The following is a 21,925-nucleotide window of genomic DNA, read 5'->3' as shown; positions in this document are numbered from 1 at the left end:
AAAGGGCAGGGACTGTGGCTGTTACCGATTTGTACATTCCAAGCGCTCAGTACAGCACATAGTAAGCGCTCAATAAATACTATTGAATGAATGAATGATTCCCCGCTAACGCCCCTCCCCCCTGCGGCTTGGCCACGCCCCCAGCTGTCACGTGCCCCTCCCTCCTCGCGAACGGGCCCCCGCCCCTCCCCTCCTCCTTCCGTCCAATCAGAAGCCGCCCCTCGGGCCCCTCCCCCCCCCCGCCCCGCCGCGCGCGGCTCCCTTCGGCCGCGAGCCAACGGTGACGTCACCCAGAGCGCTGACGTCACCGGGCGCCGGCTGCGGCCTCGCCTCCTTTCCCGCCCAAAAGCGCTGAGGGAAGGGGCCCAAGAGGGGGGAACAAGAAAGACGGGGGAGGGAAGGAGGAAAAAAGTGAGAAATAAGGAGGGAGAGGACGGTGGAAAGGGAGACGGAGAAGAGGGAAAAAAGGGAGAAAGACGAGAGGGAGAGGGAGAAAGAGGGAAGGAAAGGGAGAAAGAGGGAGGGAAAGGGAGAAAGGGGGAGGGAAAGGACCAGCCTGAGGAGGAGAAGGAAATTCCCAGTCAGGACGTTGAGGGAGCCAGAGCTATCGAATGCCAGAAGGCCGGGCTAATGGACGACAAGCTCATAACGGAAAGTTAAGGGGATCGGATGGTCCGTCCGCAGCCATTAAGGCGGCCAAGCGCCTGCCCCCCTTAGTGATAGAAGACTTGGCCCGAAGAAGGGAGTCGAAGGCGGGAGGGAGAAGGGAGCGAGGGGGAGGACGGAAGGGGCCTCTCCCAGCCCGCGCTCCTCCCCGGAATTCCCGGCGGGAGCGATGGTCGGGAGCACGGCCCTCCCTCTCCCGCCGGCCCTGCCTCGGTGGGCCGGGAGGCCAAGGTGAGGGGAGGGCGCGGGGCGGCCCCGGTCCCCCGGGGGAGGAAGAGGAGGCCGTCCGGACGGCGGTTAGATAAGGAGAGGAGGCCGAGGGCACGGCTCGGCGGGGTGGAGCGGCCTACGCGGGCCGCCCTCACCGCTCGCACGGGTTTCGCACCCTGGAGAGCCGGGCCGTCGTCCGCTCTTGTTTCCCCTCTTGCCCACTTCCTCCTTCTGTGCGGCCTCGACCGGCGGAAAGGGTCACTTTTCTCACACCTTTTTTGTCGGCGGGGTTTCTTCGGCCCTCGCTGGGGGCCGGGCCCTCGCCTGATCCTAGCGAGCGAGGTCCTGCCCCGGGCAGGGCCGACCTCGAGGCTCCCAAGAATAAATGACGGGTTGGGCTTGTAGTCTGACCAGGAGGCCGGCAGACCCGCGGGGTCGACTTAAACGGTCGGCCGATCCGGTTTCTTTCAGCGCTTTCTGAGGGCGGAGGACTGTACTGAGCGCTTGGGAGAGGACAAGATGACGATATGACGGCCTCGGGGGAGGAGCAGCGCGGCTCGGTGGGAAGGGAGTCGGAGGTCATGGGTTCGAATGCCGGCTCCGCCGCCCGTCAGCTGGGTGACCTTGGACAAGTCACTTCGCTTCTCTGGGCCTCAGTGAGCTCATCGGCAAAATGGGGCTGAAGACTGGGAGCCCCACGTGGGACAACCCGATGACCCTGGATCTCCCCCAGCGCTTAGAACAGTGCTCTGCACACCGTAAGCGCTTAACAAATACCAACATTATTATCGTTATTAAACCGTTGGCCGATCCAGTTTTTTTGAGCACTTTCTAATGGCGGAGGACTGTACTGAGCACTTGGGAGAGGACAAAATGACAATATAAAGGACAGGTGAGAGCAGCAGCGTGGCTCAGTGGAACGAGCCCGGGCTGGGGAGTCAGAGGTCAGGGGTTCGAATCCCGGCTCTGCCACTTGGCAGCTGGGTGACTGTGGGCCAGTCGCTTCACTTCTCTGGGCCTCAGTGACCTCGTCTGCAAAATGGGGTTGAAGACTGGGAGCCTCACGTGGGACCACCTGATGACCCTGGCCCAGCGCTTAGAACAGTGCTCTGCACATAGTAAGCGCTTACAAACACCAACATTATTATTATTATGGAGGGAGTCTAGCACTGGGTTGGAAAGTCAGAGCTGGGGAGGGTGGGGAGGGACTGGGGCGTTGTTTCGGGGATCGGGGACGGCTTAGGCAAAAGGTCCGAGGAAAGAGAGGACGTCCGGGTGCGTGAGTGTAATAATAATAATCGTCGTATTTGCCGAGTGCTTCCGAGATGCCCGATATATACAGTTTAAGCCCTGGAGGAGCTATAATAATAATAATGTTGGTATTTGTTAAGCGCTTACTATGTGCAGAGCACTGTTCTAAGCGCTGGGGGAAATGCCGGGTCATCAGGTGGTCCCACGTGAGGCTCCCAGTCTTCATCCTCATTTTCCAGATGAGGAAACTGAGACGCAGAGAAGTGAAGCGACTCGCCCACAGTCACCCAGCTGCCAAGTGGCCGAGCCGGGATTCGAACCCATGACCTCTGACTCCCGAGCCCGGGCCCTTTCCACCGAGCCACGCTGCTTCTCTTAAGATCATCAGGTGGGCCCAGTCCCTGTCCCTATGCACAGCCCGAGGGGGAGAGAGAACAGGGGTTTCGTCCCCATCTTCCGGAAGAAGACAAGGAGGCCCAGAGAAGTGACGTGACTCGCCCGAGGTCACACAGCCGGCGCATGGCGGAGGCGGGATTAGAACCCGGGTCCTTTGACTCCCAGACCCGGGCTCTTTCCAGGTGCTGGGAGGCTGGGGGAGGAGAGATGGTCCAGCCCCCTGCCTCCAGGCAAGTGAATAGTGATGGTGGGATTGGTTTAGCGCTTACTGTGTGCCAAGCATTCATTCAATAGTATTTATTGAGCGCTTACTATGTGCAGGGCACTGGACTAAGCGCTTGGAATGAACAAGTCGGCAACAGATAGAGACGGTCCCTGCCGTCTGACGGGCTTACGGTCTAATCGACGGGCTTACGGTCTAATCAAGAGACAACGCGGTGCAGTGGAAAGAGCAGGGATTCGGGAGTCCGAGGCCGCTGCGCGACCTCGGGCGAGCCGCTTGACTTCTCTGTGCCTCAGTTCCCTCATCTGGAAAATGGGGATGAAGACTGGGAGCCCCACGTGGGACAGCCCCCTAATAACGTTGGTATTTGTTAAGCGCTTACTAGGTGCAGAGCACTGTTCTAAGCGCAGGGGTAGATCCAGAGTCATCAGGTTGTCCCACGTGGGGCTCCCAGTCCTCATCCCCATTTTACAGATGAGGTCACTGAGGCCCAGAGAAGTGAAGTGACTTGCCCACAGTCACCCAACTGACAAGTGGCGGAGCCGGGATTCGAACCCGTGACCCCCGACTCCCAAGCCCGGGCTCTTTCCACCGAGCCCCGCTGCTTCTCTGACCTTGACCCCATGACCTCGTATCTACTCCAGTGCTTAGAACAGTGCCTGGCACATAGCGCTTAACGAACAGCATCATTATTATTCTTATGGCAGTAGGCGTTCAGTAGACTCTATTTATGGCTGGATTGCACCACGCGTCTAATGCAGTGCTCTGCGCACACAGGAAACGCTATTGATGTGAGGAGTTTGCGAGGGGCCGGGCAGGGGGCGGTTTCGGATAAGCGAGCGAGCGAAGGAGTAACTGTTATTTGTCAGAAAACGCCCTTCCAGCCCCACAGCGCTTATGTTTATTTCTACTTCAATTCAATCGCATTTATTGAGCGCTCACTGCAAGCAAACCGCCGTACGGAGCGCTTGGGAGAGTCCGATACAATAACAGACTGACTCGTGCCCTGCCCGCAGCGAGCTCACGGTCTAGGTTACGTAAATAAATAAATACATGGATAAGTATATTAATATCTCCCCCTCTAACAACAATAGCAATGTTGGTGTTTGTTAAGCGCTTACTCTGTGCAGAGCACTGTTCTAAGCGCTGGGGGAGATACAGGGTCATCAGGTCGCCCCACGTGAGGCTCACCATCTTAATGCCCATTTTACAGATGAGGTCACTGAGGCACAGAGAAGCGAAGTGACTTGCCCACGGTCACCCAGCTGAGAAGTGGCAGAGGCGGGATTCGAACCCATGACCGCTGACTCCCAAGCCTGTGCTCTTTCCACTGAGCCACGCTGCTTCTCTAGACTGTAAGCTCACTGTGGGCAGGGAACGAGTCAGTTTGTTATTGTATCGGACTCTCCCAAGCGCTCCGTACAGCGTTTTGCTTGCAGTGAGCGCTCAATAAATGCGGTCGAGTGAATGAATTGCACAGATGAGGGGACCGAGGGGCAAAGAATAATATAATATTCGTATTTATGAAGCGCTTACGCTGTGCGGAGCACTGTTCTAAGCGCCGGGGTCAGGTTGTCCCACATGAGGCTCCCGGTCTTCATCCCCATTTTGCAGATGAGGTCACGGAGGCCCCGAGAAGTGAAGTGACTTGCCCACAGTCACCCAGCTGCCCGGCGGCAGAGCCGGGATTCGAACCCGTGACTCCTGACCGCCCAGCCCGGGCTCTTTCCACTGAGCCACGCCGAAGTGACTCACCCAGGGTCGCCCAGCAAGCCCCGGGCAGAGCGGGGATTAGAACCCACGTCCTCCGGCCTCTTTCCACCGGGCCACGCCGGATGGCTGAGAGTTTTGCCCCGATGAACCCGGGGACGGGGATTAGCAAGGGGAGGGGAAGATTCACTCGCTAGTATTTACTGAGCGCTTCCTAAGTGCAGAGCGCTGTGCTGAGCGCTTGGAAGGTACGATCGGCGGTGAGGATAATGATGATAATAACGTCGGTATTTGTTAAGCGCTTACTATGTGCAGAGCACCGTTCTAAGCGCTGGGGGAGATCCAGGGTCATCAGGTTGGCCCACGTGGGGCGCACGGTTTTCGTCCCCGTTTTCCAGATGAGGTAACTGAGGCGCAGAGAAGTGAAGTGACTCGCCCACAGTCACGCAGCTGCCAAGTGGCAGAGCTGGGATTCGAACCCATGGCCTCCGACTCCCAAGCCCAGGCTCTTTCCACTAAGCCACGAGGAGGGGGTCGAGGGCCGGCCTGAAGTCCGAAGACCGAGGTGCCGCAGCCTCTCCCTCTCCCCACCCTGCCGCGCCCCGAGGTTTTAGGGGTGTCGCGTCCCGGGCGGGCGGGTGGTGTTGGCGGAGATTAGCTGGCCCTTCCTCCGGCCGGACGGGTTGAAAATGGACTTTGGCTGACCCCGCAACCAGCCGGGCAACTCCGCCGGCCGCTGGGTCTCTTTCCGCCGCCCCGAAACTTCCTCATACTTCGGTCACGGGGAAGCGGCGCGCTGCAGCGGGTAGAGCCCGGGTTGGAGTCGGGTGGTGGGTTCCAATCCCGGCTCCGCCACTCGGCCGCGTGGTCTTGGTCAAGTCGCTTTCTCTTCTCTGGGCCTCAGTGACCTCATCTGGAAAAGGGGGGTGAAGACGGCGAAGCCTATTCATTCAATACTATTTCTTGAGCGCTTACAGCACTGTACTAAGCGCTTGGAATGGACAATCCGGCCACAGATAGAGACCGTCGCTGCCCACTGACGGGCTCACGGTCTAGTGTCCAACCCCATACGCTTCTATTCATTCAGTCGTATTTATCGAGCGCTTACTATGTGCAGAGCACCGTCCTGAGCGCTTGGAATGGACAATCCGGCCACAGAGAGAGACCTGCCCAACGAGGGGCTCACAGAGAAGCAGCGTGGCTCAGTGCAAAGAGCCCGGGCTTGGGAGTCAGAGGTCATGGGTTCGATTCCCGGCTCTGCCACTTGTCAGCTGGGTGACTGTGGGCAGGTCACTTCACTTCTCTGGGCCTCAGTGACCTCATCTGTCAAATGGGGATTCACTGGGAGCCTCACGTGGGACAACCTGATTACCCTGCATCTCCTCCAGCGCTTAGAACATAGTAAGCGCTTAATAGATACCAACATTATTATTATTATTAAACGGGGGAGACAGACAACAAAACAAAGCACGCTTAGCACATAAGAAGCGCTTAACAGATACCACAGTTTTATTCTTATTATCGTGGACAGACCCAGCTGTCCCGAGTTCCTCGGGATCCGGGGGAGGCGACCGGACTGGGCCCGTCCTCGGGGTTGAGTCAAACTAGGCCTCGGAAGCCCTTCCAGGGACACAGTCGATCGTATTTATTGAGCGCCCGCCGTGTGCAGAACACTGTACTAAGCGCTTGGGAGAACGCAACGATAGACACATTCCCTGCCCGCAAGGAGCTGACAGTCTGGAGGGGGAGACGGACGTTAGTGGAAATAAAGAAAATGATGGAGGTGGACAGAAGTGGTGCTGAGCCGGGGACGGGGGCGATGAAGAAAGGGAGCGAGTCGAGGCGACGCAGAAGGGAGCGGGAGAAAAGGAAAGGAGGAGATACGCTTTCAAGCGCTTAGTACAGTGCTCTGCACACAGTCGGCGCTCAATAAATATGACGGAGGCTTTGAGGGGGGGAGAGGCGTTAAGTGAGGAGGTCTTGAAGGGAGCCTCCATTTCTCTCTCGCTGTCTCTGCGGGTGGGTAGGGGGTGGAAGGAGGGGCGTCCGCCCCAGCCAGAACTCTAGCCCGTCAGCGGACAGGGGATGTGCCTATCTGCTGTGGCCTCGTCCTCCCCCGAGCGCTTAGTCCAGTGCCCCGCACACGGGGAGCGCTCGATAGAGCCGTTCGCGCGAATGCCGGGTCCCCCCCCCGAAGCGGGGCCCACCCCCCGCTGTCCCCTCCGACAGGTGGCCAGACGGGATGGGAGAGCGGAGCGGCCCGGGGAAGAAGAAGGCGTCCGACGCGGCCGGCTGGCGCTCAAGATGGAGGCGCCGGGCGGGACCCATGCTCCTCCTCGGCCTCGCGTTCACGGTGTGAGTGACTTCAACGGAGGGAAGAGGGCGGCCGGGCCTGGGTCTCGGGGAGGGGGCGTCGGGGTGGGGAGCCTGGAGGGAGAATAAGAATAATAACCGTGGAGTTTGTGGGGAGCAGCCTGGCGTAGTGGAAAGAGCACGGGCCTGGGAGTCTGAAGGTCATGGGTTCTAATCTGGCCGCCCTGTGGCCTTGGCCAAGTCACTTCACTTCTCCGGCCCTCAGTTCACTCATCTGAGCAGCGTGGCTCAGTGGAAAGAGCCCGGGCTTCGGAGTCAGACGTCACGGGTTCGACTCCCGGCCCTGCCCCTCGTCAGCTGGGTGACGGTGGGCGAGTCGCTTCACTTCTCTGGGCCTCGGTGACCTCATCTGGAAAATGGGGATTAACCGTGAGCCTCACGTGGGACGACCCGATGACCCTGGATCTCCCCCAGCGCTTAGAACGGTGCTCTGCACCTAGTAAGCGCTTAACAGATGCCAACATTATGATCTGGAAATTGGGGATTAAGACGGTGAGCCCCGGGCGGGACAAGGGATTATGTCCAACCCAATTCGCTTGTATCCACCCCAGCGCTTAATACAGTGCCTGGCGCATGGGAAGCACTTAACAAACACCACAATTATTATGATTCGTTAAGCGCTTACTATGTGCCCGGCGCTATACTAAGTCCTGGGGTAGATACGAGGTACCTGGGTTGGACACAGTCCCGGTCCCACATGGGGCTCGCGGTCTTCATCCCCGTTTTCCAGATGAGGAAGAAGGAAATTAGATTCCTGAAGGGAGTGGGCCCAGCGGGGAGAGATTCTCACTAAACCCTCCTTTCCTCCTTTGGGGGAAGCAGCGTGGCTCAGTGGAAAGAGCCCGGGCTTCGGAGTCAGAAGTCATGGGTTCGACTCCCGGCTCTGCCACTCGTCAGCTGTGTGACTGTGGGCGAGTCACTTTACTTCTCTGGGCCTCCGTTACCTCATCTGCAAAATGGGGATTAAGACTGTGAGCCCCACGTGGGACAACCTGATCGCCCTGTATCTCCCCCAGGGCTTAGAACAGTGCTCTGCACATAGTAAGCGCTTAACAAATACCAACATTATTATTATTATTATTATTATTATTATTATTATTTCCTGTTGTCCCGCTCCCTTCTGCGTCACCCTGACTCGCTCCCTTTATTCATCCCCCAGCCCCACACCACGTACGTCCATTATCGGCCGTTTATTTGTTTCCGTTCGTGTCTGTCACCCCCCTCTAGACCCTAAGCTCCTTGTAGGCGGGGAATGTGTCCGTTTATTGTTGTATGGTACTCTCCCAAGCGCTTAGTACAGCGCTCTGCACTCAGTAAGCGCCCAGTAAATAGGACGGAATGCCAACTGAGGACAAACTGGGTCCTGGGAGGGGAGAGCGGAAAGCGGGACACCTCGGTCAGTGAGCGCAGGACCCTCCGGGCTCAGTACAGTGCCTGGCACATAGTAAGTGCTTAATAAATACCATTGTGATTATTATAATAATGTTGGTACTTGTTAAGCGCTTACTATGTGCAAAGCACTGTTCTGAGCGCCGGGGGGTTACAGAGTGATCAGGCTGTCCCTCGTGGGGCTCACGGTCTTCATCTCCATTTTACAGATGAGGGAACTGAGGCCTAGAGAAGTGAAGTGACTTGCCCAGAGTCACACAGCTGACAAGCGGTGGAGCCGGGATTAGAACCCAAGACCTCCGACTGCCAAGCCCGGGCTCTTTCCACTGAGCCACGCCGCTTGATGTGTTATTATTATATTGTGGTGTTATTATGTGTTATTATTATATTGTGAAATCGGGGAGCGCCCCTCCCTGTGCCTCCTCCCCCCCTTTTTTAAACGGTATTCAGTGATGGCATTTGTTAAGCGCTTACTATGTGCAACGCACCGTTCTAAGCGCTGGGGAGGATACAGGGTGATCAGGTTGTCCCCCGTGGGGCTCCCAGTCTCCATCCCCGTTCGACAGAGGGGGCAACCGAGGCCCAGAGAAGTGAAGCGACTTGCCCAGAGTCACCCAGCTGCCAGGTGGCGGAGCGGGGATTCGAACCCACGACCTCCGACTCCCGAGCCCGGCCTCTTTCCACCGATCCCCGCTGCTTCTCCGGTATTTGTTAAGCGCTCGCTCGGGGGGTCACACCTGTCCTCCACCGGTCTCGCCGACGGGAGGGAGAGTCGAGCAGAGGCGCGTCCATCCCATTCCTAGCGCGGGCAGTGGCCGGCGAGTGGCCGGGGACGGTCTCTGTCTGTTGCCGACTTGTCCATTCCAAGCGCTTAGCACAGTGCTCTGCCCAGAGTAGGGGCTCCATAAATACGACTGATTGATTGAATGCTACCAGTCGAAACTCCAGGCCTGGGAGGGCGTCGATCACGAAGCGCCTACTGTCAGCACGGGGATGGATCGGTGGGATTTACCGAGCGCCTACTATGTGCCGAGCACCGTTCTCAGGGAGCGGCCGGTGCGAGAGAAAAGGCAGGCACGTTCCCCGCCCGGAAGGAGCCGACGGTCTCGAGGGCAGATACAAGAAAAACAGGTTGGAGCCGAGGTCCGGAGGAACGAAGTGACTCGCCCAAGGTCACGCAGCAGACAGGCGACAGGGTCTTCTGACTCCCAGGCCCCGGGTTCTAGCCACTAGGCCGCCCCTCACCCCCGGGGCCTCAACTGCCCCGCCGTATCCGTGGCCCAGTGGCGAGAGCCCGGAGTCAGAGGTCGTGGGTTCTAATCCCACCTCCGCCACTTATCAGCTGTGTGACTCGGGGCAAGTCACTTCACTCCTCTGGGCCTCGGTTCCCTCATCTGTCACATGGGGAGGAAGACCGTGAGCCCCACGCGGGACAACCTGATCACCTTGTATCCCCCCCCCCCCCCCCCCCGGTGCTTGGCACATAGTGAGCGCTTAACAAATGCCATCTTATTATCCGGCTTAGCCGCTGCCTGTGGCTGCCCAAACCGGGGTGGGAGGGGACGAGGGACGGTTTAAGGTATTCTCTGCGTCCCCGCCTACCCCGGGCTAGAGGCTAATGATAACAATAATGTTGGTATTTGTTAAGCGCTTACTATGTGCCGAGCACTGTTCTAAGCGCTGGGGGAGATAGAGGATAATCAGATTGTCCCACATGAGGCTCCCGGTCTTAATCCCCATTTTACAGCTGAGGTCACTGAGGCACGGAGAAGTCAAGAGACTCGCCCACAGTCAGGTGGCAGACAGGTGGCAGAGTCGGGATTCGAACCCATGACCTCATAGAGGTAGAGCGCCCCAAGCCCGCTGGCGGAAACACGGCCACCACCGGCGACTGACCGTCCCGGGGCCTCAAAGGGGCAGGAGTCGCCCAGGGGCTGTCCGCGGGTGGTCCGGATCCCGGCCCCCGCCTCCGGTCGGGTGGTCCCCAGGTGGGACCCGGGACCCCTCCTCCCCCGCGGCCCACCTCCCTCTAAAAGCGAATGGCGGGGTGGTCCCAACTCACCGGTCACGGTTCCGAAGGTACTTATAATAACGATGGCATTTATTAAGCGCTTACTACGTTCTAAGCGCTGGGGGCGGATACCAGGTCATCAGGTGGTCCCACTTGGGCTCCCAGTCTTCATCCCCATTTTCCAGAGGAGGTCACTGAGGCCCAGAGACGTGAAGCGACTTGCCCAGAGTCACACAGCTGACGCGCGGCGGAGGCGGGATTCGAACCCGTGACCTCGGACTCCCAAGCCCGGGCTCTTGCCGCTGAGCCACGCCGCTTCCCTCGGCCGTTGGGCTACTCCTCGCGACGCCCCCCCCCCCCCCCCCAAGCTTCGACGACGACGTTTCAAAGCCCCTCTCTGTCCGGCTTCTTCCCCCGGGCCTGGCCGTACTTATTGAGCGCTTACTGTGTGCGGAGCGCTGTACTAAGCGCTTGGAATGGGACAATTCGGCACCAGATAGAGACAACCCCTGCCCGACAACGGGCTCACGTTCTAAAATGATGATGATGGTGTCTAATGATAATAATAATTATGGTATTTGTCAAGCGCTTACTATGCGCCGAGCGCGGTGGTAGATAAAAGGTCATTCATTCGATCGTATTGAGCGCCTACTGGGTGCAGAGCACTGTGCTAAATGCTCGGAAAGCACAATTCAGCAATAAAGAGAGACATTCCCTGCCCACGCCGGCCTCTAGAAGACGGTAATCGTGTTCTTCCGCTTGGGGCTCACGGTCTTAACCCCCATTTTCCGGATGAGGTAGCCGAGGCCCAGAGAAGTTGCGCGGCTCGCCCAAAGTCACCCGGCAGACGAGCGGCGGAGCCCGGGAACCGGGAACGTTCGGCGGCCGCTCGTCTGCCGGGTGACCTTGGGCGAGTCGCTTCACTCCTCTGGGCCTCGGTTTCCTCATCCGTGAAATGGGGATTAAGACGGTGAGCCCCAAGCGGGACAGGGACCGGGTCCGGCCCAGTTTGCTCGTTTCCACCCCGGCGCTTCTTCGAGTGCCTGGCACGGAGTAAGCGCTTAACAGATACCACAATTATTATTTTCTTATTATACGCTTCTTCTTATTCTTCATTAGGCGCTTACTGTGTGCCCGGCCTCCAGGAGGACCAGGAGTGACCCCAGCGCTCAGCGGACCGCCCGATGGGGTGAGGGAGGGGGGCGGCGCAGACACCCCGGTCGTAATCACGTGGCTCGCTGGAAAAGAGCCCGGGCTTGGGAGTCAGAGGTCATGAGTTCGACTCCCGACTCTGCCGCTTGTCAGCTGTGTGACTGGGGTCGAGTCGCTTCACTTCTCTGTGCCTCGGTGACCTCATCCGTCAAACGGGGATGAACCGTGAGCCTCACGTGGGACGACCCGATGACCCCGGATCTCCCCCAGCGCTTAGAACGGTGCTCGGCACCTAGTAAGCGCTTAACAAATACCGACATCATTATTATAATCGATCGGTCCGATCTGTCGAGCGCTTCCTGTGTGCGGAGCGCTGGACCGAGCGCTTAGGAGAGGACGACCCGGCAGTTCGGCGGTCTAGACGGGGAGACGGACCTCAATAGGGATAAATAAACGCGGGATGTGGACCGAAGGGCGGGGGGGGGGGGGGATGAAGAAAGGGAGCGAACGAATGAGGAGGGAGGCCCAGGCCGGAGGCGGGACTGTGGCTCGAGCCCGGGCCCGGGAGTCCGAGGTCGTGGGTTCCAATCCCGCCTCCGCCCCGCGTCAGTTGGGTGACTTCGGGCGGGCCGCTTCGCTCCCCTGGGCCTCAGCGACCTCGCCCGTCAAATGGGGATGAAGGCCGGGAGCCCCACGGGGGACCCCCCGACGACCCGGCGTCTCCCCCCGCGCTTAGAACGGCGCTCGGCACGGCGTGAGCGCTCGCCGGATACCCACGTTATCATCATGAAGGGGTCGGCGGCGAGACGGACGCCCGGCGGGTGGATCGGCCGACCCGAACCTCTTGGGTAGGGCCGGGGTGGCGGGAATGAGAGCGGGGAGGGGCCGGGCTAATCCAGGAAGACTTCCCGGAGGAGGCGGAATGCCAAGTCGCGTCCGCCGACCCTCGGGTCTGCCCCGCGCCCTTCTCGCCCACCTCCCTCCGCCCGTCCGAGGCCCTCGCCGCGCCGGTCGTCCGTCCCGTCGTCTTCACCGAGCTCTGGCTGCGGGCCGAGCACCGGGCCAGGCGCCGGGGGGAGTCCCGCACGACGCCGGACGGGCACGGTCCCCGGTTTTCTCGGCTCTTTTCCGTCCCCCTGGCATTTGACCCCGTCTAGGCCGTCGGTGGGAGAGATCCCGGGGGGCCCTGAGGGGTGAGGGGGGATGCGGGATGGCCGGGGCCCCTCGAGGATGCGGGGAGGGGGGTCTGCCCGAGGCCCAGGCGGAGGGTGGGGCCCCTGGAGGCGGGGGGGGGGGGGGACACCGGATGCCCGGGTCCCCTCTAGATCGCGGGAGGGCAGAAGAGGGTGGGACAGGATGCCCGGGGTCCCTCAGGGAATGTAGGGGTGGGGTGGGGGGGGGCCACCCACAGGATGTCTGTGGGCCGGGGCGGGTCGGGGGAGGGGGCGGGTCCCGGCCTCCCTCCTCCCGGCGGGCCGGGCCTCGTCCGACGGCCCCGCCGTTGGAGGAGGAGGAGGAGGAGGAGGCGGCGGAGGTCAGACAGGACCCCGTCCCCGTGGCAGCATGAGGGTGGGCTGCCAGGGCCCCGCCGCCGTCCTGCTGTTGGGGCTGCTGGTGGTGAGTGTCCCTCCCCCGGCCCCCCAACGACCCTCCAAGCCCCTCTCCACCTGTTTCCCTCACTTGTCTCCCCCACCTCTTTCTCCCCCGCCCTCCTTCTCGGGACCTCCCTGCCGCCCAAACAACCTCCAAGCCCCTCTCCACCTGACTCCCCGTCTTGTCTCTCACCTGTTTCTCCCCCACCCTCCTTCTCGGGACCTCCCTGCCCCCCCCAAAGCCCCTCCGAGCCCCTCTCCACCGGGTCCCCCGTCTTGTCTCTCACCTCCTCCTCCCCCACCCTCCTCCTCGGGACCTCCCTGCCCCCCCAAAACCCTCGAAACCCCTCTCCACCTGGCTCCCTCACTTGTCTCCCGCCCCTTTCTCCCCCATCCTCCTTATCGGGTCCTCCCTGCCCCCCTCAAAACCCTCCAAACCCCTCTCCACCTGGCTCCCTGACTTGTCTCCCACCTCCCCCCCAACCCTCCTTACCCGGACTCCCTGCCCCCCCACCCCCCCAAACAATCCAAGCCCCTCTCCACCTGGCTCCCTGTCTGGTCTCCCATCTCTTTCTCCTCCACCCTCCTTACCCGGACCCCCTGCCCCCCAAAACCCTCCAAGGCCCTCTCCACCTGGCTCCCTGACTTGTCTCCCACCTGTTTCTCCCCCACCCTCCTTATCGGGTCCTCCCCGCCCCCCACCCAAACCCTCCAAACCCCTCTCCACTTCACTCGGCTCCCTGACTTGTTTCCCACCTTTCTCCCCTGCCCCCCCAAAGCCCCTCCAAGCCCCTCTCCGCCTGTCTCTCTGACTTGTCTCCCGCCCTTTCTCCCCCGCACCCGACCCTCTGTACCCGGCCCCCCCGCCCCCCGCCCAACCCCTCCAAGCCCCTCTCCACCGGCCTCTCCTTCTCGCCCCTCCTCGCTCTCGTCTCCCCCTTGTTTTTCTCCCCTTCCCCCCACCCAGTTTTTCTCCATTACTGTTGCGAAAGAGAAGTGGGGGGAGGTGTGTATATGTGGAGGTGTTTTTGTGCCACCCCCCTCGTCTCACTTCCTCAGTTGCATAGGAAACCCAAAGGCCTGCGGGTCTGGGAGGCAGGTGCCCGGTTTCCCAGAAAGGGGGACGGGGGTGGGTGGGGAGGGCGAGGAAGGGGGAGCACCCGGGACCCGCTGAAGGCCGGATCGGATTTATTGAGCGCCGGCCTGAGCGCTCGGGGGCGGACAGGGCATCCACGGGCCGGACGCGGTCCCTGCCCACCACCGGCTCCCCAGGCCCCTCGGCCAACCCTTCCCGGGAGGGCCGGAGGAGCTTTTCCGGAGCCCTTCCGAGGTGACCTTCTCCCCGAAAGGGGAAGGTGGGGAGGAGCGGCCTGGGCGGCCTCCCTCCTCTCCGCCCTCGCTCGCTCCCACGTTTCCAGAGGCGCCTCTGCGGGGAAACCGAGTCGGGCTCGGCCTCCCCAGTGGCCCGGTCAGCGAGACGGCGGGAGCCTGGGTCGCGTTCCCGACTTCAGTCGGCGGGACGGTCCGGCCTTCCCCATCTCCGGGTCACGGCGAGACCCCGGGTCGATTTTCGCTTCGGCCTGTAGACGCACAAGCGAAAGAGTGGTCGGGTTGGCACGGTGACTCAGCAACGGAGAAGGAACACAGTAAAATCACAAATTGTAACCGTCGGGTCAAAGACGTGTCCGGTGCCTCCCGAGAAGCCGAGGTCTTTCCGTGAAAAGGGGCCCGGGGGCGTGGGGAAGGAGCCCGGAGGCTCGGGGACTGGGGAGGACAAGATGGAGTTGCTCCTGCCAAGACGGATTCTAACCCCCCCTTCCCCAAGGGAAGCAGCGTGGCTCGTGGCAAGAGCCCGGGCTTGGGAGTCTGCGGTCATGGGTTCGAATCCCGGCTCTGCCACTTGGCAGCTGGGTGACTGTGGGCAAGTCACTTCGCTTCTCTGTGCCTCAGTGACCTCATCTGTCAAATGGGGATTAACTGTGAGCCTCAAGACAACCTGATTTCCCCGTATCTATCCAAGCGCTTAGAACTGTGCTCTGCACGTAGTAAGCGCTTAACAGATACCAACGTTATTATTATTATTACTCCAGAGGTCCCCTTAACGGGGAACGGCGTCGTCGGGGGCGGGGGGAGGAGAGAAGAAGAAGAATTGTAATTTGTTAAGCGCTTACTATGTGCCCGGGACTGTACATAAGCGCTGGGGTACGTACGAGCTCATAATAATAATAATAATGTCGGTATTTGTTAAGCCCTTACTATGTGCCGAGCACTGTTCTAAGCGCTGGGGTAGACATAGGGGAATCGGGTTGTCCCACGTGGGGCTCACAGTCTTCATCCCCATTTTACAGATGAGGGAACTGAGGCCCGGAGAAGTTAAGTGACTCGCCCACAGTCACACAGCCGACAAGTGGCAGAGCTGGGATTCGAACTCATGAGCCCTGACTCCAAAGCCCGTGCTCTTTCCACTGAGCCACGGAGCTCATCAGGTTGGACCCAATCCCTGTCCCTCAGGGGGCTCCCAGTCTTCATCCCCATTTTCCAGCTGAGGGAACTGAGGCCCAGAGAAGTGAAGTGAAGGGCAGGGATTGTCTCCGTCTGTTGCCGAATGGTACGTTCCAAGCGCTTAGTGCCCTGCACGTAGCAACCGCTCAATAATGAATGGATGAATTGCCCAAAGTCACACAGCAGACAAGCGGCGGAGCCGGGATTGGAACCCACGACCCTCTGACGCCCGGGCCCGCGGTCCGCCACGCTGTCTCTCGTCCCCGCCTCGGCTGTGTCTCTCTGGCTCGTCCAGGCTACCCCTGGCCCCCCACTTCTCCGGGCCCGGGGGGGGGGGGTCAGGGTCAGGACGAGGCTTCCCGTGGGCCCTGCCCCCCATCCCTCCCGACAGCCCCCCCCGGCTCCCACCCCGCGGTCCACCCTCTGGCCCGATTTTCCTTCCTCTTCCTCCTCACTCCTTCCCCCCAAACCCACATCCCAACGGCCAATTTGGCTTCCCTCCTCCCGCTCCCGGGAGGGGCCTCCGGAGCGGGGTCGGGGCGGCGGGCCAGGCTACCCACCCCAGCGCTTCGAGCGGTGCTTGGCCCACAGTAAGCGCTTAGTCCAGTGCCCTGCACACAGTAAGCGCTCAATAAATGCGATCGGATGAACCAGTACGTCACTGTTATTGTTATTACTGTAATGAGAATAGTAACAGCTCGGGATCCTTGAGAGGAGCAGAGCCCGAATTCATCCATTCAGTCGTATTTATGGAGCGCTTACCGGGTGCAGAGCACTGGACTAAGCGTTCGGGAGAGGACGAGAGTGACAATCCCCCGAGGAAATCAAAGTCCTACCCCTTTCCCCTTCCTGAAGAAGCAGATAAAAATCGGTCACCCCCCCCCCCGCCACGCTCTCCAGAGCCAGACTTTTTCCGTTCGGGCTGCCGGCCCCTCCCCACACCGGGGGGGGGGGTCCCCGACCACCCCCTCTCCCCCAGGTGGGAGAGAGGGGACCCCCCTCTCCCACCCCCACCGGGGGGTCCGGCTGCAATGACCTGGCAATCCGGGGCGGGGGGCGAGGACCGCGGCCCTCCCCCGTTCCCCCGTGACCACCTGGGGGTTGGGAGGAGGCCGCGGAGTGGGTGGGGAAGGGGGAATGGCGAGATGTTATTTCCTGTGCCTTTCGACACCGAAACCGAGGAGACAGTCTTAACCTCTCGGTAACAACTCCGCGTTCGGTCTTCGAAAAGGCCGGGGGAGGCGGGACCCCGGAGTCCCGGAAGGGGACGGGGGGGCCGCCCCCCTGCCCACCGTGGGCGCCGGAGGGATGGGGCGGCGGGCCTGGGGGTGGCCGGCATCCGTCCGACTGACTCTCCCCCCTCTTCTTGTCCCGCCAGGTCGTCTACCACCTGGTCAACATGTGGCCCGCGGCCTTCCTCCCGGCCCAGCCCTGCCCCCGGCCCAGCCCCGGGCCCTGCGCCTGGGGACCCCCGGCCGGCGACCCTCCGCTCCCGGAGCCGCCCGACCTGGAGGCCCTGCTGAGCTGGCCCGAGACCCCCGGGGACGGCGGGGACCCGGCCGCCGCCACCAGCCCCGGCACGTCCACCTACGGGCTCGCGGCCCCGCCGAGGCCGGCCTACCCGCTGGGCGGGCGGCTGCGGGCCCTGCTGGTGGCCCGCGACCACCGGGGCCGGCCCAAGTCCCACGGCGGGGACCTGTTCCGGGCCCGCCTCTACTCGCCGGGCCTGCAGGCCGGGGCCCCGGGGGCCGTGCGGGACCTGGGCAACGGCAGCTACCTGCTGTCCTTCCCGCTGCTCTGGGCCGGCGAGGCCCGCGTGGAGGTGAGGCTCATCCACTCCAGCGAGGCCGTGGCCGTGCTGCGGAGGGTCCGGCGGGAACGGCCGGCCACCGTCAACTTCACCGGCTACTTCCGGGCCGGCCGGGAGCGGGAGGAGGCCGAGTGTAACGTGGAGCCGCCCGCCGGGGGCTCCGTCTGCCGCTACCCCGACGGCCAGACGGGCGAGATCTGGTTCTGCGCCCGCCCCCGGCGCCTCCCCTGCCGAGCCCTGGTGGGTCACTCCTTCGGCAGCTACCTGAAGGTGACCACGATGCACGATGAGGTGCTGCTGGGCTCGTAAGGACCTGCCACCCAGAGCGACCCTCCCCTCCGCCCTTCTTCCCCTCCCTCCCCAGCCCTGCCCGCCTCCTCCTCTCCCCCGCCCCCTCCCTTCATAATCACCAAGGTATCCGTCGGGCGCTCACTCTGTGCCAGGCACTGTGAGGAGCCTCCAGCCCCGTTTGGCAGATGAGGGAGCCGAGGCCCGGAGAAGAATAATGACGATAACCGTATTCGTTGGGCACCTACTGTGTGCCGAGCCCCGTTCTGAGCACCGGGGTAGATACGAGGTCAACGGGTGGTCCCTCGTGGGGCTCACGGTCTCCATCCCCGTTTGGCGGAGGAGGGAGCCGAGGCCCGGAGAAGTGAAGCGGCTTGCCCCGGGTCACACAGCGGACAAGTGGCGGAGCCGGGATTCGAGCTCGCCTCCTCCGACTCCCAAGCCCGTGCTCTTTCAATGACGGTATCTGTTAAGCGCCAGACACCGTGTTGAGCACCGGGGCGGAGACAAGCAGCTGGGGTTGGACGCAGTCCGGGTCCCACGTGGGGTTCAGGGTCTCCATCCCCATCTGACAGATGAGGGGACTGAGGCCCAGAGAAGTGACACGCCCAAGGTCACACCGCAGACGAGCGGCGGAGCCGGGATTAGAACCCGTGACCCGACTCCCAGGCCCGGGCTCTTTCCACTAGGCCCTGCTTCTTCTTCCCTTCGCCCCAATCCTCTTTGCGCCTCTTTTTTTTTTTTTCGCCCGGTCCCTTCCAGCCCGACTCTTCATTCCCATCCCTCCCTTACCCCCTTCTCATTCATTCAGTCCTACTTGAGCACTTACTGTGTGCAAAGCACTGCGCTAACCGCCTCTCCCCGTCCCTCCCTTCATCCCTTCTTACCCTCTATCTTCCGCGACTCTCCCCGTCGCCTCCCGCCACCCCGCCTCATTCATCCGGTGGTGTTCCTTGAGCGCTTACTGCGCGCAGGGCCCTGTACGAAGCGCTCGGAGAGGACCCTCAGTGGAAAGAGCCCGGGAGTCAGAGGTCACGGGTTCCAATCCCGGCTCCGCCGCCTGTCAGCTGGGTGACCGCGGGCGAGTCACTTCGCTTCTCGGTGGCTCGGTCCCCTCATCGGTCAAACGGGGATGAAGACCGGGAGCCTCGCGTGGGACAACCTGGTGACCCTGGATCTCCCCCAGCGCTTAGAACAGCGCTCGGTAGCGAGCGCTTAACAGATACCGACGTTATTATCATTACTACAATACAGCAATGGAGAGAGACAATCCCTGCCCACGCCGGGCTCACAGCCTAGAAGGGGATATTAAAAGAAGTAAAGGGGCATCCCCCTTCTCCCCGACGGCCGGCCTTAGCGCCCTCCGACCCCTTCCCCGGTCCGCCGCCCTCCCCCCGGCCCCGAGGATCCGGGTATCCTGCCCTTCACGCTTCTGCGGCTCTTCCCGCCATTCTCCACAGGAACGTCACAGATAAAGTGCTGCCCGGAGGGATCTCGCCCATCCAGGTAGTAGGAAACAGCAGTCTGGGTAAGCGGGGACCGGGGGGTGGGAGGGCGAGGAGGGCGAGGGTGGGGAGGGTCCTCCTCCTAACGAGGCGCCCCTCCTTCCCCAGCGCTGCCCCCGCGGCCCCCGTGCGGGCCGGGCCTGGGCCTGGCCGAGCCGTCCGGCTTCTACCACCGCAACCAGTGGGTGTCCCTGAGCTGCGCGTCGCGGGCCTTCCCGACGCCGGGCCGCGTGCTGGACTGCCTGGCCGGCAAGCTCGTCCACATGATCGGCGACTCCACCCTACGCCAGTGGTGGGAATTCCTGCGGGACACCGTGCCCTGTGAGTGGCGGCCGGGAGAGGGGATTGCCCCGCGGGGACGGGGACCCCGGGAAGTTGGCAGGGGGGAAGGCCGGCAGTCGTTCATTCGGCCATATTTATTGAGCGCTTCATTCACGCATTCATTCAGTCGTAGTTATTGAGCGCTTCCTGGGTGCACGGCACTGGACTAAGCGCTTGGAAAATACAGTTCAGCCACAGAGGGACAATCCCGACCCAACAACGCATTCATGCAGTGGTATTTATTGAGCGCTTACTGGGTGCAGAGCAGTGGACTAAACGCTCGGAAAGTACAGTTCGGCAACAGAGAGACGATCCCTACCCGACGGCGCAGTCATTCATTCGGTCGTATCTATTGGGCGCTTCCTGGGTGCAGAGCACTGGACTAAACGCCGGGAAAGCACAGTTCGGCAACAGAGAGGCGATCCCTACCCGACGACGCAGTCATTCATTCGGTCGTATCTATTGAGCGCTTCCTGGGTGCAGAGCACTGGGCTGAGCGCTTGGAAAGGACAATTTGGCAAAAAAATCGACAAGCCCTACCCAACATCGCAGTCATTCATTCATCCATTCATATTTACTGAGCGCTTACTGGGTGCAGAGCACTGGGCTAAGCGCTTGGGATAGTACAGTACAGCAATAAACGGTCACATTCCCTGCCCACAACAGACCTATAGTCTAATAATAGCGATGGTTAAGCGCTTACTATGTGCCAGGCACTGTACTAAGCGCCGGGGTAGGGAGACGGACAGAGACCGGAGGGGATCCCCGGGGGAGGCATTCATTCATTCGGTCGTATTTACTGAGCGCTACTGTGTGCAGAGCACTGGACTAAGCGGTTGGGAGGGGACGGCACCGCGATATTCCTCCATTCGGTAGTATTTACTGAGCGCTTACTATGTGCAGAGCACTGGACTAAGCGCTGGGAATGGCCAATTCAATAAAACAGACACATCCCCTGCCCACTGAGGGCTTACAATCTACAGTCGGGGCGGGGGGGAGACCGAGAGAGACGGGGAGGGGATCTCGGGGAGACCCCAGGGGGTGGTGAGCCGGGGCACCCGAGGCGGGTCGGGGGACGCCGACCCTGAGCGGTCCCCGTCCCCCGGCAGCCCTGAAGGCCGTGGACCTGCACGTCCCCTATCAGACGGGTCCGCTCCTGGCGGTGGACGCGGGCCGGGGCCTGGTGCTGCAGTGGCGGGCGCACGGCTGGCCTCTCCGCTCCTCCCAGACCCCGGTGGCCTCCCTGCACTCGGCGGCGCGGGAGCTGGGCGGCCTGGCCGGCGGGGCGGACACCGTGGTGGTCCTGGGCCTGGGCGCCCACTTCACCACCTTCCCCCCGGCCGTCTTCGCCCGCCGCCTGGCCGGGGTGCGGGCCGCCGTGGCGGCCCTGCTGGACCGGGCCCCGGCCACCTTGGTGGTGGTCAAGACGGCCAACACGGGCTACAAGTCCGTGTACGGCAGCGACTGGCTGACCCTGCAGCTCAACCGGCTGGTCCGGGCCGTCTTCTCCGGCCTCCACGTCGCCCTCCTGGACACCTGGGACATGACCTCCTGCCACGACTCGCCCGACAACATCCATCCCGTCAGGACCGTCGTCCGCAACGAGGTGGCCCTCTTCCTCTCCCACGTCTGCCCCGGCTGAACCCGGGGCGGGACGCAACCGGGGAGGACGGCTCACCCACCCGGACCCCCGGACGCCGGTTCTCCCAGCACGGAGGAGCGACGAGCCCCGAGAAGCGGGGAGGAGGTTGGAACGGGGCTGGGCGGGGAGGGTCCGGATTCTCCCCGAACGCCATCCTCAACCGCTCACTCTCCGACGGCTGTCCCTTCACCGCTTCCGAACACGTCCTCACTCTAAAAAACCCTTCCCTTGACCTCACGGGCTTCGCCTACCGTTCTCGTCCAAGCTCCGCGAGGGAGGCGTTTCCGCCTCCTGCCTCTGCTTCTCCTCTAACGCCTTGCCGACCTGGCCTCCGCCCCGTCCGAGGTCATCACGGACCAACCCTTGGCCAAATCGGACTGACCGCGCTCCATCCCGATCCTCCCGGACCTCTCCGTCCCGCCCTGGACCCCGTAGACCCGTTCCCTCTCCCGGAAACGCCGTCGAACCTTGGTTTCTCCGATACTTCCTGGCCTTTTCTCTTTGGTTCCTCCCCTGCCTCCTTCCCCTTCACCGAGGGGGTCCCCCCTCAAGGCTCAGTTCTGGGTCCCCTCCATCTACGCCCACTCTTTTCCGAGAACCCGTCCCCTCCCACGGGTTCGGCTACCGTCTCCCTCAATCAATCCGTCGCGTTTATTGAGCGCTCAGTGTGCAGAGCACTGAACTACGCGCTTGGGTCTCACCCAAATCTACCTGTCCATTCCCCCCGCCTCCGGGCCATCTCTACCTGGACGCCCGGGCCGACGCCTCGAATTCAGCGCGTCCAAAACGGAGCTCCTCGTCTTCCCACCCGAACGCCGCCCTCCGTCGGGCTCCCTGTGAAAACTACCGCCGTCCTTCCGGCCTCCCGAGGCCCGGCGTGCTCC

General features: G+C 61.9%; 1 protein-coding gene across 2 annotated transcripts; it reads left to right on the top strand.

Moving 5' to 3' along the window:
- The first annotated feature begins 548 nt into the window (after positions 1 to 548).
- LOC100083791 (NXPE family member 3-like) lies at positions 549 to 21,141 on the top strand. 2 transcript variants are annotated; one of them, XM_029055045.1, is made up of 6 exons: positions 549 to 897; positions 6,686 to 6,809; positions 16,854 to 17,590; positions 19,034 to 19,101; positions 19,187 to 19,399; positions 20,509 to 21,141. In XM_029055045.1, the coding sequence occupies exons 1-6, from the start codon at positions 836 to 838 to the stop codon at positions 21,039 to 21,041; spliced, it is 1,737 nt and encodes a 578-aa protein (XP_028910878.1). In that variant the 5' UTR covers positions 549 to 835; the 3' UTR covers positions 21,042 to 21,141. The 2 variants fall into 2 exon arrangements, with proteins under 2 accessions (XP_028910878.1, XP_028910879.1); XM_029055046.1 differs by lacking the exons at positions 549 to 897; positions 6,686 to 6,809 and adding an exon at positions 12,911 to 12,998.
- Positions 21,142 to 21,925: the final 784 nt, after the last annotated feature.

Source organism: Ornithorhynchus anatinus, chromosome X5 (assembly GCF_004115215.2).
Source record: "Ornithorhynchus anatinus isolate Pmale09 chromosome X5, mOrnAna1.pri.v4, whole genome shotgun sequence".
NCBI lineage: Eukaryota > Metazoa > Chordata > Mammalia > Monotremata > Ornithorhynchidae > Ornithorhynchus > Ornithorhynchus anatinus.
The sequence above is the reverse complement of the archived record's forward strand: the minus strand, read 5'-3'. Positions and strand labels throughout refer to the sequence as shown.

What these genes read in the sequence shown, in the direction of transcription:
- LOC100083791 (XM_029055045.1), top strand. Translation starts at nt 836, where the DNA reads ATGGTCGGGAGCACGGCCCTCCCTCTCCCGCCGGCCCTGCCTCGGTGG. An exon ending in CGGTGGGCCGGGAGGCCAAG is followed by an intron (nt 898 to 6,685) that starts GTGAGGGGAGGG and finishes CCCCTCCGACAG; the next exon opens with GTGGCCAGACGGGATGGGAG. An exon ending in AGTAGGAAACAGCAGTCTGG is followed by an intron (nt 19,102 to 19,186) that starts GTAAGCGGGGAC and finishes CTCCTTCCCCAG; the next exon opens with CGCTGCCCCCGCGGCCCCCG.